Consider the following 19,095-nt stretch of genomic DNA (forward strand, 5'->3'; position numbering starts at 1 on the left):
CCACATTGTGTATTCTGGGTACTTGCCCATTTGGCTTTGTTCCCCAGTAGATAGTAATTGTTTGAGGATGAATTAATCTTGCTCATCTTAGTACCCAAAAGAAAATATCAAACTCTCTTTTACTTTTCCTTGCCATGATTCATGGAACATTTAAACCTAACTCATTAGAATTAAATTATTAATTTATTGCTATGTTATCACATTCCACCAAGGAGTTAGGATGACTTAGGAGACACATCAAGAACAAAAGTGTGAAAAATAAAAAAAAAAATAGTAACAAATGCATTTTGAATAATTGAAGAGTTTAATTTCACCAATGTCAACCTAAGAGAAACAAAAGCTATAGATAAGGAAAAAAAATTTTTTTTAAAGATTTTATTTATTTATTTATTTGACAGAGAGAGAGAGAGAGAGAGAGATCACGAGTAGGCAAAGAGGCAGGCGGAGGGGGCAGGGAAGCAGGCTCCCTGCTGAGCAGAGAACCCGATGCAGGGCTCAACCCCAGGACCCTGGGATCATGACCTGAGCCAAAGGCAGAGACTTAACCCACAGAGCCACCCAGGCACCCCAAGAAAAAAAAATTAGTAATTTATTTATTTGAGAAGAGCACAAGAAGGGGGAGGAAGAGGGAGAAGCAGACTCCATGCTGAGCGGGAGCCCAATGTGAGACTTTATCCTGTGACTCTGGGATCATGACCTGAGCCTAAGGCAATTGCTTAACCAACTGAGCCACCCAGGCGCCCTAGATAAGAAAATGTTAATGCTTGTCTTCATTCTGTCCTTTTTGTAGGATCTCGTCTTCGCCAGGAAGACTTCCCCCCTCGGATTGTGGAGCACCCTTCAGATGTCATTGTCTCTAAGGGAGAGCCCACCACTTTGAACTGTAAGGCAGAGGGCCGGCCAACGCCCACCATTGAGTGGTACAAGGATGGTGAGCGGGTGGAGACTGACAAGGATGATCCCCGGTCTCACAGGATGCTTCTGCCCAGCGGATCCTTATTTTTCTTGCGCATCGTGCATGGGCGCAGGAGCAAACCCGATGAAGGAAGCTACGTCTGTGTTGCAAGGAACTATCTCGGTGAAGCAGTGAGTCGAAACGCATCTCTGGAAGTGGCATGTAAGTAAACATAATGAATCTCATAAATAGCACACACTTTTACTTTGATTTATTTTTAGCAAGTTTTGATTTGTCCCCATGGGTACTTAATACCTAAAGAAGAAAACAGCCAACATGCCATGGATAATGTTACTTTGCCTTCTCTAAAGCAAAGCTGGTCAAAATAATGTCAAGCCATGGCGTTGCAATAAATTTATTTCTATTGAAGCAAGGTGGAAATTATGTTTTTACGTTAAAGCAAAGTGATGATGTTGCTGGTCATATTTAAAATTTGAATTACTGATGAAAGATATAATCAAGTATTAAAGCCAGCTATGTTAAAATGAAAACTTAAATGTAACATGGGATCAAATAATGGGCATAAATTCAGTATTGTACCTATTTTGGTTACTTATATATATATGACTGTTACATATTTTATGTATATATATATATATATATATTTCTAAGTCTAATTTTTATCAAACAACTTTAAAAAGAATATACTCCCTTGGTTGTATTAACTCTTTTACTTCCAGTTTGAATTCAGGAATCATTACCATAGGCATGTGGGGGAGAATATAGAGATAAGCAACTATGTTTATTTATTTTTTTTCTATCAATAAAACTCATCAAAAGAAGAGATCTGATTTTTGTGGGGCCAAGTGTTCAGACATGGAAGGGCCTTGCTCAGTCTTGGCAATCATCAATAGTTAAGGGCTTGCCCTGCCTTTGGGATTTAAAAAAATATATTTATTTGTTCATCAAATAGACCAAATAGCACTAGTAAATCAAGATATCAGTGCTTTGCATCTATTTGAACATTAACTTCATAACTTCATCGTTTTCCAGAACAAATTAAAATATATGATAGATTTTTGGGGTGTCTTACAGATAATTTAATTTAATTTAAACAGTACCATAAATTTTTGATATTATTTATTCTGTGGAAAGATTTTATCTGGAATTGATCATTAATAAGATGGCAACAATTGGGCATTAAAAAAAAGCTCGTACTTTCTGGTTGTACCAGTAGGTCTTCATAGATAAGAAAACTGAGTTATTTCAAGATGAGTAGGTCTTATTTATGTAGCTGGAAGGGGAGTGCTAAAGAATAGCTCATGGTCTCATGTTGGTAATTAAACTTGGTACTTGTACTCGCAGGCTACATGGTATCACACTGCAATCACACAAATTATCAAACTTGTATATATGTGTATTATGATTCTCAGTGATTTATCGACTTTACATGGGAAATCATCTTTTAGTAAGCAGTCATACTGTTTCTTCTTCACCTACTTCAGTGAAAACTTTTGTTCTCAAGTGTCTGGTCTTCTGATTTATGGTTTGTACCAGGAAATCTAAAACCTACTAATGCTTAAAATGTGTAAATCCAATAGGAAAAGACTAGAAGAATCCTAAAGCCCTAATTTGTTTTGTTAAGTAGTTTGAGAGAGGAGCATTAGAACCTTAGCTAGCAATGCGGTTTTGCTCAAGGCACCAGGTAATTTCATTTCTGTAACTGAGTTCAAAAAAGCAGTCAAATCAAATGCAGTTTAGTGAGATTTGAAATACACACACAAAAGCTCAAGCATCAATATTCCTAACTCTTCTATTTTTATTCTGAAATATCTTATTCCTGGAAATTTTCAAACATACTGAAATATGTCAATGTCAAATTCCATTGATTCCCCCCCCCCACCGAATCCCTTTGTAGTAAATATAACAGGTATCATTCTCCCATTTTAGAGATAATATGAAACCCATGATAGTCAAGTGATGAAGACTCAGGCTATAAATTAATGGGGATTTGAAAACCAATTCTGATTCCTCTCATTTTAGTTCTAGGGAATTGTGCCATTTTAGGGAAAACATTCTAAATGAAATGTGGTCTAAAATTTGGTCTAAAAATTAAAATTTTTAAATCAAAACTTTTTTTAACTTTCTCTATTCAGCAACAAGTATCTATTTTTTTTTTTTAATTTTATTTAATTTGACAGACAGAGATCACAGGTAGGCAGAGAGGCAGGCAGAGAGAGAGGAAGGGAAGCAGGCTCGCCGCTGAGCAGAGAGCCCGACGTGGGACTCGATCCCAGGACCCTGGGATCATGACCTGAGCCGAAGGCAGAGGCTTTAACCACTTTAACCACTGAGCCACCCAGGCACCCCAACAAGTATCTATTTTTAATTCTCAACTAACTTTTCTTCTCAATGTTGAAGTTTACCTAAACTGGCCAGTCATTTTATTGTTGGGCATCTATAAACACTTTTTTCCCTGAACCTTAGCTTTTTAAAAATTCTTCGCAGCATACATGCATCTTGTATTTTTATTTAATCTGAAGATTGCTCTCTTTCCTAATTGCATCATTAATAATGAATCAAACTGTTCTAGGAGGAAAAATTTAAACCATGATTTTTCCTTGGTAATGTGGCAGTAGCACTTTTTATTTTTAAATCAATGAGCTTTGAGAAATGCTAAAAATACTTTTGACCTAGAGAGGAAAACAAGAAAGCTTCTAAATTGGATTTAGCTAGTGAATAAAATTCTTTCTTCTAATGCCGTGTCAACAGTTCATGCTGTTTGAGGCAACACAAGATCAAATAATACCCATTTATATGCTACTCATCTCTTTCACATTAGATCATCAGTCATCTCTTTTCCCTTAAGTGTTTCATAAAATGTATTAATATGGAAACTTGGGGGAAGCACTGTGCTTTTTCAGTATTATTTGTTACTAAAGTATATTTTTTTAATAAAATGATAGAAGAATAGATTTGATCAATGTTTGGCTTTCATAATTTAGAACACATCATGAATGCTCAATCATGACATGTCACTCTTTCATTCAGTAAAGGAAAGAGTGGAAGTTTAGCGACGCTGTGTATTTGGAGAACTGTAGGTAGCTTGGTATAAGGTAGGTGGGCAACATAAGTCGGAAAAGTAGATTTTTTTGTTGTTGTTGTTATGTAAAAGGAGGCTTTGAAAGAGAATTGAAGACCGGGTTAAGGGGATGATGTTTGAAGTTAGAGAGTAGTTAAGAAGCTGTCAAATGAAAAGAGTATATATTAGATTTTGAACTGAAACTAGCAGTGAAGATTGAAAGACAGAAATAGTTTGAATCAGATTTAGACATTATGAACCATATCACTTTATGGTCAGTTTAGGGATTTAGGGGATAATGGATGATTCCCAGTGTTTGATTTTTGTTTGTTTGTTTGTTTGTTTTTTGTTTCTCACTGAGTGACTAGGTATATAGTGCTACCCCCATAGGGATGGCAGGTCTAAAAGAAATAACTGTAATGGGAACAGGAGAGTGAAGTCAGCTTTGGCTGTGTTATTTAACATGCCAGTGAGGCATCGAGGTAAAACTATCTCATGTTCCATTAAAAAGGGAACTTGTAGAACTGAGGAGAAAGGTCTTTACCACTTGGAGGATAAAGTGGTGGAAGTCGATAAAATAGACATGATTGCCCAGGCAGGCTGTATGCCAGGCATTTGTTAATAAGGGCTGAGATCGCTCCTGTTTCTTGGAACCCCAATATTTAACAGTGGGCAAAGGAAAGAAGTACTGGTTGAGGAGGGTCTGAGCAGGTATCAGAGTGATGGCCCATGGTGAGGGAAGTGACATGAAGAACAAGGAAACAATTTTAAGTAAGAGAAAGTGTTTTGCGATGCAAATGCCACATGATGGTTAAATAAAAAGGACTCCATGGACTCCAGGACTGGAAAGAGAACATGGCAGCTGAAGTGGTGGGATTAGAGCGGCAAATGCTGCCTCTTCTCCCAAGACTCTAGCCCTGAATGGAGTGTGAGGGAACTAGAGCAAGCTCTCCAGGTTTCCACACTATTGCCACTTGGGGTTGTTGTGGGCTGTGCTCTGCATTGTGGGATGTTTAGCCACATCTCTGGCCTTTGCCCAGGAGCTGCCCAAAAGAACCCCCCCCCCAACCCCAGCTGTGACAACTAAAAATATCTCTGGACACTGCCAAATGTCCCCTGGGGGGGGGGGGGTCAAAATCAGTTGAGAATTACTGATCTCTGGTATCTAGGGGATTAAGTGTATGGATAAGTAGCACATTAACTTGTTACAACTTTTATTGTGATATATGATTATTGATGAAAAATATGGAGATTTTTGGACTCTCCTTGTTTCACCTTGGTTTTCATTTTTAATTTCAAAAAGCTTGGTTTCTGCTGTCAGATGAAATGTGCAATTGTATCAGTAACTGTCCGTCTTGACAGGTTGTATAGAAAAAAGTCAGCCTGTTCTTTACCATACTGTACACATTCTCTTTTTTGTTTTCCTTTAATAAAAACTTCAGTTTTATGTAACAGAATAATATAGGAGAGGGAAAAAATATTCAAGAGCAACATTTGTTATGGAGTGTTGAATCCTTTATCTCATATTTGCTTTCTTCCTCTTGGTTTGAAAAAAAAAAAAAACAAAACAAGTCATCCAGAAAGTACTTTTCAGATCACTGGAACTCAAGAAAGGTCTTTAGGTGAAAGCAGTTTTCACCTATTTTGAAAGCAGAACTGCGGGGTCCCCAGCAAACACCTGGCACCGAAGAAGTTAATATGCAGTTTTCCGATGAGACCACCAAGAGAGCAGAGGCGTAGCTGGTGCAGATAGGGTTTCAGTTGGAACACCAGTTCTCCCTGCGTTTGGAACAGAAGGAGCACAGGGGTCCTTCGACGTTTTGTGGCTGCCTGTGATACAGCCTGAGTCAGTGGCAGTCCCTAGAGATAGCAGCTGTAGCCCCAGGTGGTAAATATCTGACAGCAGCTTGATCTATCGACCAGGGTAAGAGGGGGTTCTGGCCTAAATGAAAATTCATGAAAAATTGATGAAGTCCCCAGATTATGTTTTCTGTTTCCTTTTCGCAGCACTCTACCAGTGTAGAGAGGGGAGATTAAATGAGGTGCTGAACGCTTTAGTGGCAAGGAGGTTGTGGTTCAAAGGTCAGGGGTCACAGAGAAACCGATCTATTTTTTTTTTTCTTTCCTTCTAAAGCAAAACACAAAAACTTTTCAGATTAGCTGTGATTTAATTTTGCTTTGATAAAAATAAAATAGCAAGATATTTCAAAAGTGGTCTACAAAGCAACTACAAAAGAGAGGACAGATGTGATTCATCATGTAATTGAGGAACTAGAAAGAGATTGAATTCCATGACTGTGAGGTGATTTTTTTTCTTTTCTTTTCTCTCTTTTCTTTCTTTCTTTTTTCTTTCTCTCTCTTTCTCTCTTTCTCTTTGTTTGTTTCTTCCTTTCTCTCTGTCTTCCTTTCTTTCTATCAAGACTCATGCTGCAAGAAAGTCATTTAGAGAAGGAAAAGGTCTTGCATTATTTATAGGTCACAGATTGCTAGAATAGCAAAGCTATGGGACACTCTACAAACATAATGATCCTGTTTGCTTTAAATCCAAAATGAAATTGATGTTTCATCTGTACAAGGAGGAGAGGTTACAGAAGTAGACTGACTTTAGTAATAGAGGTCACAGGTGGCATTAAAAATGAACACGAGGTGAATTGTTTCCCTGGTATTTCCAAGTTAATAAATATGTGACTTTTATTCTTTTATTTTGGCTGTAAATGAATGCTATCCAGGCAAATTACCTTTATACTCCATAAAGACACAAAATGAATTTCAAAAAAGGCTAAATCATGGAGAATTTTTGTAAAAAATTTGCTTTATTGAGGTACAACTCACTTACCATACAATTTACCATTGAAAGTGTACAATTCATTGTATTTTAGTATATTCACAGAGTTGTCCAACTCACACCACAATTTATTTTAGAACATTTTCATCACTCCTAAAGGAAACTCTATGCCCATTAGCAGTCAATCCCCATTCCTCTCAAACTCTCCTGCCTCAGCTCTGAGCAAACATTTAATCTACTTTCCATCTCTATACATTTGCCTGGTCTGGACATGTCATATAAATGGAATCATACAGTATATGGTCTTTGTGATTAACTTCTTTTCCTTAGTATGATGTTTTCAAAGCTCATCCTCGTGGAAACATGCATCCGTACTTCATTTCTTTATATTGCTGAATAATATTCTATAGAATGGATATACCACATTTTATCTATCCTCTTTTGATGTATATTTGGATTATCTCCACTTTTTGTTATGAATAATGCTTCTGTGAACATTCCGGGGCAGATTTTTGTGTAGACATATGGTGTCATTTGGGCGTTCTTTTAGGTATATACCTAGGGATAGAATTGCTGAGTCATATGGTTGGTAGTCTGACTTATATTAACTTTGAAGTTACCACACCATGACCTTTCCTAAAACAAACATACAAACAAATCTATCCATTTAAATACCTAAGAGACAGCAAGTCAATCTGGAACTGATATTCATAGATTTTGACCATAAAGAATGTAGATGCAACTGATTTTTTCACAATTCTTCTATTTGTGTTTCAACACATTTTAAAAGAGAATTCAGAGACTTTTTTTTTTTTTTGGTAGGGTGGGAAGGATTAGCAATTGAAAATTGTTCATAGTCCAAGATACTTGGGCCAAATTATGGGGTGAATTGTGTTCCCCCAGATTTATATTCTGAAGCCCTAACCCTCAGTTCCTCCATATGTGACTATATTTGGAGGTAGAACCTTTAGAGTGGTAAGTTAAAATGCAGCCATTGGGGTGGATCCTAATTCAAGCGTTCTTAGAAGGAGAGGACATTTGGACATGTAGAGAGACACCAGGGATGCAAAACGCAGAGGAAATAGCTTGTGAGAACACAGTGAAAAGGGGCTGTCTGCAAGCTAAGGAGGGAGACCTCAGAAGAAACTGAGCCCTACAACACCTTGACCTCACACATCTATGCCTCCAGAACTGCGAGAAAATAAATTTCTGTTGTTTAAACCACCCTGTCTTCTAGCAGCCCTAGCAAATTAATATAGGTCATGAATCTTAAAACAAGAGTAACCCTCCCTGACTAAAAAAAAGGGGGGAGGCACCTGGGTACCTCAGTTGTTGAAGATGCTGCCTTCAGCTCAGGTCCTGTTCTCAGGGTCTTGGGATCGAGTCCCACATCAGGCTCCCTGCTTGGTGGGAAACCTGCTTCTCCATCTTCCTCTGCCTCTCTCCCTTGCTTGTGTTCTCTCTCTTTCAAATAAATAAATATAATCTTAAAATAAAAAAGAAAAAAAAAAGCAAGAGGAACCCCTACTAACATAGTATTAAAAAGAAATTAACGATGAGAATCAAATATTGTTTGCATTCTGTAGATTTTGTTCTACAATGTTGGTCTGAGGCTGTTTTAAAAGAAATCTGTAAACTCAATTGAATGTATTATAAGCCAGAATGTATAGGCATCAAGGATTTAATCTAAAATATATTTAACTAGGGGCGTCTGGCTGACCCAGTCAGTAGACTGTGTAACTCTTGATCTTTAGGTTGTAAGTTCAAGCCCCACGTCAGGTAGTTGGGTATAGAGATTACTTTAAAAAAAAAAAAAAATACACACACACACACACACACACACACACACACACACACATCTTTAAGTAAACATAAAAGATGAAGCAAACATTTGGTATTAGAAAACAGATGATCGTAGAAGGGTGAGTGTGTGCACATGCATATGTATATCTGTATTGTTGGGCTGTTCTGCGTGTGTACCTTTTAATTTTGTGAAATTCCATCAAATTCTTTCAAATACAGATCTCTTCCTTAATCTTCACAAGTGAAAGTGTGAAATTGCTGCTCTTGGGGAACATGTTTGCATTTATGATCTATTTAAATATGTATAATGCTCTATTTTGATATCAGGTTTCTGTTGATTGAATTGACTGCATGCAACGCTTCTTAGTACAAGTCTCAAGTTGCTTTTCACTCAAATTAGCCTGAGTTAACTCTGACTCCAGGGAAAGTACATAAAAGAAGGGAAAATCATGATGTCCTCTGCTTTATTCAAAAGGTTATTTCTGAAAACAGTATTGTCCTGAGCTCTGCAAACATATAAATCCTATGCATGGAGTGACAGCTAAAACTATTCATAGTGATGGTAAGGTGGGTCAAGACAGAACACGCTGTGGTTGGTGCTTGTTTTCAACCTCAGAAACTTCCTTTAGATACAGTTAAGAAAAGGAATCTTCAAGGTTTGGGAGGGTTTTGCACCTCTAAGCCTTTAATTTATTTGAAAACGATTGGCATGTAAATATAAATTGATTTTAATAAAAGTGCATACAGGTTGACATTATACTTAGAAAATGGAATTTGGGCTGCAACTTGTAGGCTTTTCTCTCAAGATTTGTGTTTCAGCAGAACACCCGGTCTCCAATTTTGTTCTTTAGATTGAATTCGTTTCTCATAAGTATAAGATACATCTTTCTATTCTGAAGCAGCCCCCACAAGAGTTTTATAATTATATAAAGGAGATCACCCTTTTTTCACGCATGAGTCGGTATCTTTGGTGAGTTCTTTATAGGAGTAGAGAAGTAAAAACAGTAGGCAAAATTTTGTTCAACTCTGTAAATTTCTTTTTGCATAAAAATTTGGAGCAGTTTGTGGTTTAACTGCTAAAGGGTGAGGTTCAATCGTAAATTGACATATTCTTTTACTCTGTATCATTGCAATTGGTTTTTTTCCCCTTTGGAGATTTTCAAAAGCAAAAACAACATTCCCAATCACCATTAAAAAAAAAATAGGAGATATTTATACATTTTTGTCAATTGAGTGTATGTTTCACAAGAAATAATTTGGGTTTCTGCTTGGGGTGATTTCTATGAACTCTAAAGTTCCCTAGCACCACCTGGGGCTGCTCAGACATCAATAAGTTGGTATTCCTGGGCCTGGGTAGAAATGAAGCAAGGACTGTAAGGGAGACAGGCGCTTTGATGTTGTGAAAGATAGATATGTAGGTCCAGATCTGGGGTGAATCCCGACAGGTTTTTTGGTATGTTTATTTTTCTTTGGCAGATAATCTATCATTTGTAGGCACTTATTCCCTGATTAATCCAAACCTGTTATATAATTGATCCTCAAAAGGCCAAGCAAGGTTGTCAGCTGGATTGCTGGTTCTAAAAGTCTGAGTGGCTGTTTGTCATTGGCCCATTGAGTCCTATTGCAAATAGAGGTTTGGGAATTAAGCTTACATTAACATCTGAGAAGGAGCTCTTTTTTTTTTTTTTAATCATCTATACTTTCTCCCTCCCCCCCCCCCCCATAATCAGGCCTTTTCCAGGTATAGAAGTACTTCCTGGTATTGTCAAAGACACTCATTAAGTTTTTTTTTTTTTTTTTAAATGTGGTTATCTAACACCTTAGTCTATGCCAAGATTTTATAGCGAATTTTATAGTTTATAAATGGAAACATAATTTGACTATTTTATTTTCATAACAGAAGTCATATTTGATACAGGCCATCATTATATATATATATATATATATATTTTTTTTTCCACTTTCCTTCTTGCTTTCTCTGGTTACTCACATTGAGTGAACACATTCAGTGCTTTTCCTTAAATAATCTAACAAGTCTTTATCGGGTTTCCTAGTCATTAGGAACTGAGAATGGTTTTAAGAGCTCCATGTCCTCCGTGGTGCTAGTGTTATTAGTGAGAAGCCTGGGTGGGCAACCTCAATGAGAGTTACGTCCCACTGTGGTGTAGGTGTAAGGTAAGGGCCTCCAGGGGTGCCTGGGTGGCTCAGTCCTTAAGTGTCTGCCTTCGCCTCAGGTCATGATCCCAGGGTTCTGGGATTGCCCCCCCCAAAACGGGCTCCCTGCTCAGCAGGAAGTCTGCTTCTCCCTCTCCCACTCCCCCAGCTTGTGTTCCCTCTCTGGCTGTCTCTCTCTCGCTGTCAAATAAATAAATAAAATCTTAAAAAAAAAAAAAAAAGGTAAGGGCCTTGAGACAGAGCAGGCCATGGGAGGTAGGAGTGGCACCAAATGCTTTTGGGTGAATATGAATGCAAATGGCCTTAGGAAACTGGAGAGAAGAATAAAAGCAAAAACCTGAGGCTGTGCTTGGCTACTTTGGAGAAAATGAATATATGTTGATTTGAAGCATGTTTGCAGGGGAGTAGAGGGAGATAATTTAAATAGGGAAGTGGAGACTGGTAATGACTCCAACTGAGAAGTTTACTATTCTCCTCAAAGAGCTAAGGGAGCTCTTTAGTGTTTTTGATTGAGGAGTGTTACTTGGAAGTGGGGTGTGAAGATTTGTTAAACACAGCGTACACTAGATGGGAGCACTGGGGAGCCTGGCTGGGGAGATCTTGGCAAGTTAAGGTACAATAGGACGAGGGTTGAGATAAGCTGATGAGTTAAGTTGATATTAGAAAGAGGAGAGATAGCATTCTGAAAGAGAATTGATAAAAATTTAAGTCATGATTTGTGGTTCAAGGAATGATATAAATTCAGTCTGCTGTATTTCCCTACAGTACTTTCCAACTCTCAAGTACCCAGCTAGGTATTTGAGGGTATGGACACTTAGAAAAGAGTTGCTATTTAATGTGTATAAAGTTTCACTGTTGTAAGATGAAAACACCCTGGAGATTCATTACACAAGGATGTGAATTTACTGAACACTGCTGAACTGTACACTTAAAATTGGTTAAGGTGCTATATTTTATGTCATTTTTTTAAACACCTCAGTTAAAAACCAAACCACAAAAAAAAAATAAAAAATAAAAAAATAAAAAACACACCAAAAAGGCAGAGCAAGACATGACACATGCTGCCATAGTGTGTTAATACGTTAATACAAAATGTGTGAGTCTTGGGCTGACATTCTGAGGGGATTCAGAGAAAGAGGTTGATTCTGCCAAGAGGGTTATGGAAGAAATGGAATGATTTCACTGCTGCTTACTAAATGCCAGGCTTCTTTTTTAAATGTTTTATACTTGTGATTTATTCGGTTCTCAGACTAACCCTGTTATTTGCTCTCTGCTATATCTGAGGCCCAAAGAACTCACTTGTAGTTGCTTAGACAGCAATAAGAGTCAGGATTCGAACTCAGGCAACCTTCCTCTAGAGTCTGCTTTGCTAACCACTAAAGAGTCCTCATTGAGTCATTTAAACGAATAAAGTCATTCGGCACATAGAGGAAATCATTAGCATTTGTTTTAGTTGATTCACTCAGGATGATCTGATCTACACATACAAGGAGGGTGCTGGACTAGATGAAGCCTAAAGCTTTGTTTTGGTGTTAAAATTCTGTGAATTGTGGGGTATTTAAAAAAAGAAACAACAGGAAGGGGGAGCTTTTCTTTCTTTTTTATTTAGTTATATATTGACATTTGAGAGCTCATTAGTTTATTCAAGTAATTTGATTTTCTCTGTACAGTTCCTAGTTGTCAAATATTAGTATCAAGAAAATCCATCACGTTCACGTTTTATTGACATGTTTGCAGGCCAAAGCAGCTTGGAGATTAAGAATTCAATTCGCAAGATGAGCCATCTATCATTTAATATCTAAAGATAACTTGACTAAGTGTATAGAAAATGGGGCATGATAATAGCAATGATGCCTTTATACTATTTTCTAGAGTTCTTGAGAGTTACTAACACAATCACATGCACTTATTTCATGGTATATGTACTTGTAGACATTTGCTGACTTTGAGAGTTTCCAAGTTCAGTACATAGTAGTATTAACATGGGTCAGTTTTGGCTTTCAAATAACTATTTGTTTTTCAAATGAATTAAAAGAGGAAAGATGGTCTTTCCAAAAAATGATATTGGAGCAATTGGATATCCATAGGCAAAAAAAAAAAAAAAAAAAGAAAGACCCTCAAACCACACCCATTATAAAAGAATGAATTAAAAATGGATTATAGATTTAAACATAAAGTATAAACCTAGAAAACCTTTAAAAGGTAAGATAAACCCTTTGGTGTCTAGAGCTTGGTGAAGAGTTCTTAAAACATGATACCATAACACAGACCAAAAAAATAAATGTGACTTCATTAAAATGAAAAACATTTATTCTCTGAAAGATACTGTTAAGAGGATAAAGAGATAAGTAATATACTGGGGGGGGGGCATGTTTATAAGTAACATACATCCTAACATATATCTGACAAAAGACTCATATTTAGAATGTGTAAAGGTCTCTTAAAACTCAACATTCACTCAAACAATCCAGTTAGAAAATGGGCATGAGACATGAAGAGACATTTCACCAAAGAGGATCTCTGGATGGCAAATCAGCACATGTTAAATGTCACTAACCTCAGGAGATGCATGTTAAGAGTGGAACGAGATACCACCGTATACCTTTAGCCAAAATAACACAAATAAATAAATAAATAAATAAATAATAAAATAGAGTAAAAATAAATAAAATAGTGACATTACCTAACTCTGGTGAGGCTGCAGAGAAACTGGATCTCTCATACATTGTTGATGAGAAGGTAGAACTGTGCAGTCACTCTGGAAAATAAGTTGAAAGTTTCTTAAAACATTAACTATACGCTTCCTATACAGTTGCACTCCTGAGCACTTATCTAAGAGAAATGAAAACATATCTGCACAAAACCCATACACAGTTTTTAATGGCCAATTTATTTGTAATGGCAAAAAATGGGAACAACTAGAATGTACCTCAATAGGTAAATGGTTAAACAAAGCATGCTGTATCCATACCACAGAATATGACTCAGGAATAAAAAAGAATGAATGGGGCAGTATGCTCAGTAAGGAAGGCCATTTTAAAAGGTCATACACTGTATGATTTCACTTATATAACCTTTTCGAAATGACAAAATTATAGTGATAGAAAAGAGCTTAGGGGTTGTCGAGAGTGAGGGATAGAGGCATGGGTGTGACCAAGACAGGAGAACAAGGGGGTGATCTTTGTGTTGATGAAATAGTTATGTATCTTCATAGTGATGGTGGTTACACAAAGGCATATGTGTGATAAAATTATATAGAACCACTTACACACACATTGTACCAATGTCAAATGCCTAGTTTTGGTATTATACTGTCATTATATAAGATGTAACCATTGAAGGGGAAACTGGGTGAAGGGTACATAGGACCCCTGTACTTTCCTTACAAGTTTCATCTCAAAAGAAGTTTAAATAAAGGAACTGTATCCTTAAGATATATTCTAATGTATGATACATTCTAATGTATGATACATTCTAATGTATCTTAAGGATACATTAAAATATGAATAAGAAATATCTTATTAGGAACTGATTTGTTTGTTTGTTTGTTTGTTTTGGAGACGGAGGTCGGTAGGAGCAGTGGGAAAGAGAGAATCCCAAGCAGGTTACATTCCCAGCTTGATCCCACAACCCTGAGATCATGACCTGAGCCAAAATCAAGAGTCAGATGCTTAACTGACTGTGCCACCCAGGCCCCTGAATAATTTATTTTGTAACTTTTAGGTATTTAAATGTTTTGCTTAAATACTGATGATTTCGTATTTTTGTGAATTGTCCATGATCTATTTAAAACTCTTAATCAGACTTACTTAAAATTTATTGTTTGAAATTCATAAATTCAACCTGTGGTCCGTTCTATATACAGTTCTGTGAATTTTGCTTCTGTTTTTGATTTTTGCTCCATCATGGTTTTTGAGTCTAACAATAGGCATTTTTTAAGGGGAAGCAGAGGTTAATGTAAAAGGCTTGTGGTTGTTCATGGGAATCAAGAGTCCCTAATGTATGCTAATGAATGGGGTCCGTTATCTAACTGCTGAAAGTCTCTTACTCTAAATTGCATTAAGAGTTGAGATTAAGAAAAGTAATCCAGCTTGAGTCTTTGCTGCTAAAACTGTGGGTGGAATATTGTCAGTAGTTCTGAGTGTCAGCTTAAATTCACCATGAAATGAGGAGTACCTTGGAAGAAAAAGATCAAGGGTTTAAGACTATCCCAAATAGGAAGAGTCGAAGGAATTGGGATTATTGAGCCAGGAGCAATGAAGACACTGGTAGGTCTGGTAGTTCTCACCAAGCACATCAAGAACTGTCAAAACCAAGAAAGAATATACTTGTTCTGTTGACCTTTGAGGAAAGAAAAGGACTAGTACATGGAAGTTGCAGATTTTGCCCTAGCATGCTGGACAGTGATTATCGTGTATGACTTCTTTCTTGGGATCTTAAGGAATTTACAGGCAAACCAAAACCAGTGTGATAATGTGGTCAGATGAGAATCTTAAAAACTATGTAGAACTCTATATTTTGGTATGGCTTTGCTTTATGTTTTTCCTCAAAGGAAAACTCAGCCTCCACAATAATGAAACAAAGTAACAACACAGTACTGGTGACCTATTCAGTTGCAAAATTATCCTCATCACTTTCCTATTCACAAGGAATTCCATAAAGTAGAAATAATTTCCTTAAATTTTGTATTATCATGTTTCATGAAAAGTCCTTGGAAAAATCCCATTTGTGCATACGTCTTACACATCTTATTTTGAAATCCTCTGAGATTATAAGCAATTAAATTAATTGCATTTTGTAGCCCAACCCCTCATTTATAACATATAATTCCCCAGGACCCACATGTCCAAATTCAAGAGCAGCTTGATAGAAAGGCTGATTTATTTTTGTTTTCTTCCTGGATCTGCTTTGAATATTCTTAAAAGAAGGGGGGAAATGCTGTCTTTAATATTCATATAGGATTTTCTTTTAAAAGCAGCTTCTCTCAAAAGCCTGTTGTTAAACAGGACTACCTAGAAAAGGGTCAACTTGTAAAACCCTTCCCAAGTACTTGTGTGGTTCTTTAGGATTGATGGATAAGCTGATAGAATCTAATCTTCAAATGTGTATGTCATTAATAGAGATGTAAGAATCTCAATTTACTTTGTCTTTTTCTATTCTGTCACATCATAAGGAAAAGCTTTACTAATGAAGTACCCAATGGTAATAACCCATTATATGCTAGAATCTCTCTTTATATCAGATGACATGCAAATGAACTGTTCTATTTCTGTGGAGAAAGAGATACAAGGAGTGGTCCTAGTTAATCATACTTGAGGGCTGCCATAGTTGTCTTCTGGGAAATATTATCATTATTCATTCTTATTTAAGGGTCCTTATCCTGTGCATAAGAAAATCTCCCATTCATTCCATTTGGGTTTGATGTTAATTACAGGGGCATTAATGGAAGCTTTTTCATAAGAAATGAATGTGGGATTAAATCAGAAAAAAAAAAAAAAAAAGAAGCAAACTTCGGGTGAATCAGGTCATCATAAAACCGTGCATTTAGAATCTGGCAGGTTGGAGGAACTGTAGAGATCATCAGTCTTGTTCAGAAGTAGAAACTGAGGTCCTGAGAAATGAACTGAGTTAATCAGAGCTCCTAGCTGATGAGAGGCAGGCTTGAGATGACAAATAGGGGAACCAGTTTCATGAGACAGCAATGTAGGGAAAAGGTAATTCTGGGAATTTCTTTTCCCAGAAAGCACTGGATTCGGGCTCTTTTAACTCGGGCCATGATTTTTGGCCAACCTTTTAATTTCTCTGGGTCTGTTTTCTTGAATTTAAGGTGAGGGGATTGGACTAGATCATTTATCCTCCAGCAAAGAGAAATCAAACTAAGCTAGTATAAAGGGTCATGTATGATTACTGAACTAACTTTATTGGAAAAAAAAATATTTCTAACTTTTCATTTACATTTGGCTTTCAAGAAACTGAGAGGAGCCAAGCTTTGGATATCAAGTAAGTTTAGCAGTAATCTTTAACTGGCTTGTCCCCAGTCTGTGCAAAGACTTTCTTCTTAGCCCAGATAGTATCTTTTCTTTTCCTTTTAACCATTTCTTCATGTGAATTCTGGTTGATAACAAGTAATTGATAATATTGCTGGTAAATGAGGTTTCTCCTTAATCTTATGTGTCTTTTAAGGAATTAACTGTTCATGTATCCACATCTACACAATCCCTATTCACCTTGTCACCATGTAATTAAGTCATTTTTCTTTTTCAGTCAAGCATTCAGGTCTAAGGTAATTGGTGTTTTATGAAAAATTATGTATATTCTGGAGCAGTATTTCTGGTCTCTTTAAGCTTAATGCAAATAAACAAACATAAATTTCTAGTACAGAAATTGGATTTTGTTTTGTTTCTCTAAGAAGGAAATGAAGCAACTTTTTTTACTTATATATTTCATGTATACTTGGTGTATAAAGTATTTTATTAAATAAAATGCCATTTGCTATTTACCACAATATTTTCACCTATATATTATAAATAAATACATATACATATACCTATACATATATTAGACCAATATTACATTTCTCTTCTCTTTGGACCCATATTATCTGAATTACTATATAGATTTTTCTACTGCACATGTCTGATGTCTGTTTGGTTGTTTTCTTTATTTTGTATTTTACTTTTATGTGCTCTTCTAGTTATATGTACTATGTTCTTATTTTAGAAATGCTAGAAACTATAAAAGAGTTGAAAAAAAGATTATTGTCAGAAATAAGCATCATTATTTCCACCATATTCTTATTTATTTGTCAACAGTATCACTGTAATAAGAGTCAGTCTGTGAAATGGATTCAATTTTGTGTAATACTTCAATAAAATAAAAGATAGAAGTACTATACATATAAATAAATAGCGCTATAACTTGGTTATTTTGGATAAGATGTAATGTAATTTTAGTTTTTATTTCTTTGAAGAATTAGAAATTTGGATGTCTCATAATAATGGCTTGCACATGTCCTCAGGAAATAGAATAACTAAATTGCAAACATGCTTACTAAGTCCTTCCAAATTCTAACATTGTGGTTTCTTGAATATTTTCATGTAATGGTCTTCCTGCCAACTATTCTATAATATCTCTGTAAAATAAATTAAAATCATTAATTTTTCTGTCACCAAAAAGAAGTTGTTTTTCAGCTTTCTAATGACGGTGATACCTTTGTGAATACTAGCCCTTCCTCTACACTTTTATACCAGCTAACATATATGATAGGCCAAATTTTACACGGTAAAAAATCAGCACAGTAATTGTTAATTCATGGGGTAACTAGATTTTGATGGCCTCTTTTACAACTTTTGTCTTTTTTTTTTCTTGCTTGAGAGTTTGTAGGTGGTTTATTCTTCATTTTTCTTTTTAAACTTTATTCATTGATTTTTTAAAATGTTTTAAAGATTTTATTTTACATACAGTGTTATATTAGTTTCACATATTCCGTATAGTGACTCAACAATGTATTCATTTCTTCAAACTATTTTAACAAGTAGATACAGTTGCCTCTAGAAAGCAAATTTCAAATAGGTTTCTTTTTATATGTAATGTCCATTCTCAGAAAAAAATCAGTTCATTTCATCCACCTGGTTTTCCCTTACCTATCGAGAGTCCTCAGTTGGAGTGACCTTTGGAGTGACTGGTGTCTTGAGTGATGTAGTTAATGAGATCTAGCGACATCATGACCCTGACCCCTTCATGGCCCTGGCTCCTCTCATCCATCTTCTTAACCCCACAGGCTGAGTCAGTGTGTAGAATCAGGATTAAACAAGTGTGAATAAACAAGTTCAAGAGTTTCCTGTCAGGACTGCCAGCTCATGGCCGTGGCAAAGTAAGACATAGAGAACTTACTACGGAGAATGCTCTTTTGTGCACCTCCACGAGTCCTGCCCGAGAGATCCTGCTGTTCCTGGTCAGCGCAGTGCGTCTAATCTCCGTTTGCTCCATTCCTGGACGGTGATGGCAGTTGGCCTGTGTAATCACATAGCTGTTGGCACATTCAATGAAAGGACGGCTGATCTATCACTTACCCAATGTCACACGTTAGGAAAGCTTTTATCTCATTAACTATGATTAATGTTTGTGTGTAATGGGCTTGTCATGTAACTGTTCATATTCAGCAGTTTTGAATCCCTTAGCTTACTTGGGTGGTGAAGGGCATTTCTCTTTTCGGAGGAGAGCTTTATCTTCAAGACTGAGTGGGCTTGTTCTCAAATCCCGATTGCCACATGGCAAAAAATAAACCTGGGATCAGCTCCTCTTGACTCTTTAGCCACTGTTGGTGTTTCAGTGTTATTACCTGTCACTGAACTT

The 19,095-nt window shown here is 36.4% G+C and overlaps 1 protein-coding gene across 1 annotated transcript in view; it reads left to right on the forward strand.

Annotated features, from left to right (window-relative positions):
• ROBO2 (roundabout guidance receptor 2) overlaps positions 1–19,095 on the forward strand; it is a 584,467-nt gene that overhangs the window by 62,999 nt on the left and 502,373 nt on the right. The window contains exon 2 of the mRNA XM_080815165.1: positions 791–1,117. Coding sequence (XP_080671291.1) covers positions 791–1,117 — 327 coding nt within the window. The remainder of the gene's footprint in view (positions 1–790; positions 1,118–19,095) is intronic.

This window comes from Martes martes, assembly GCF_963455335.1.
Source record: "Martes martes genome assembly, chromosome: 1".
Lineage (NCBI taxonomy): Eukaryota > Metazoa > Chordata > Mammalia > Carnivora > Mustelidae > Martes > Martes martes.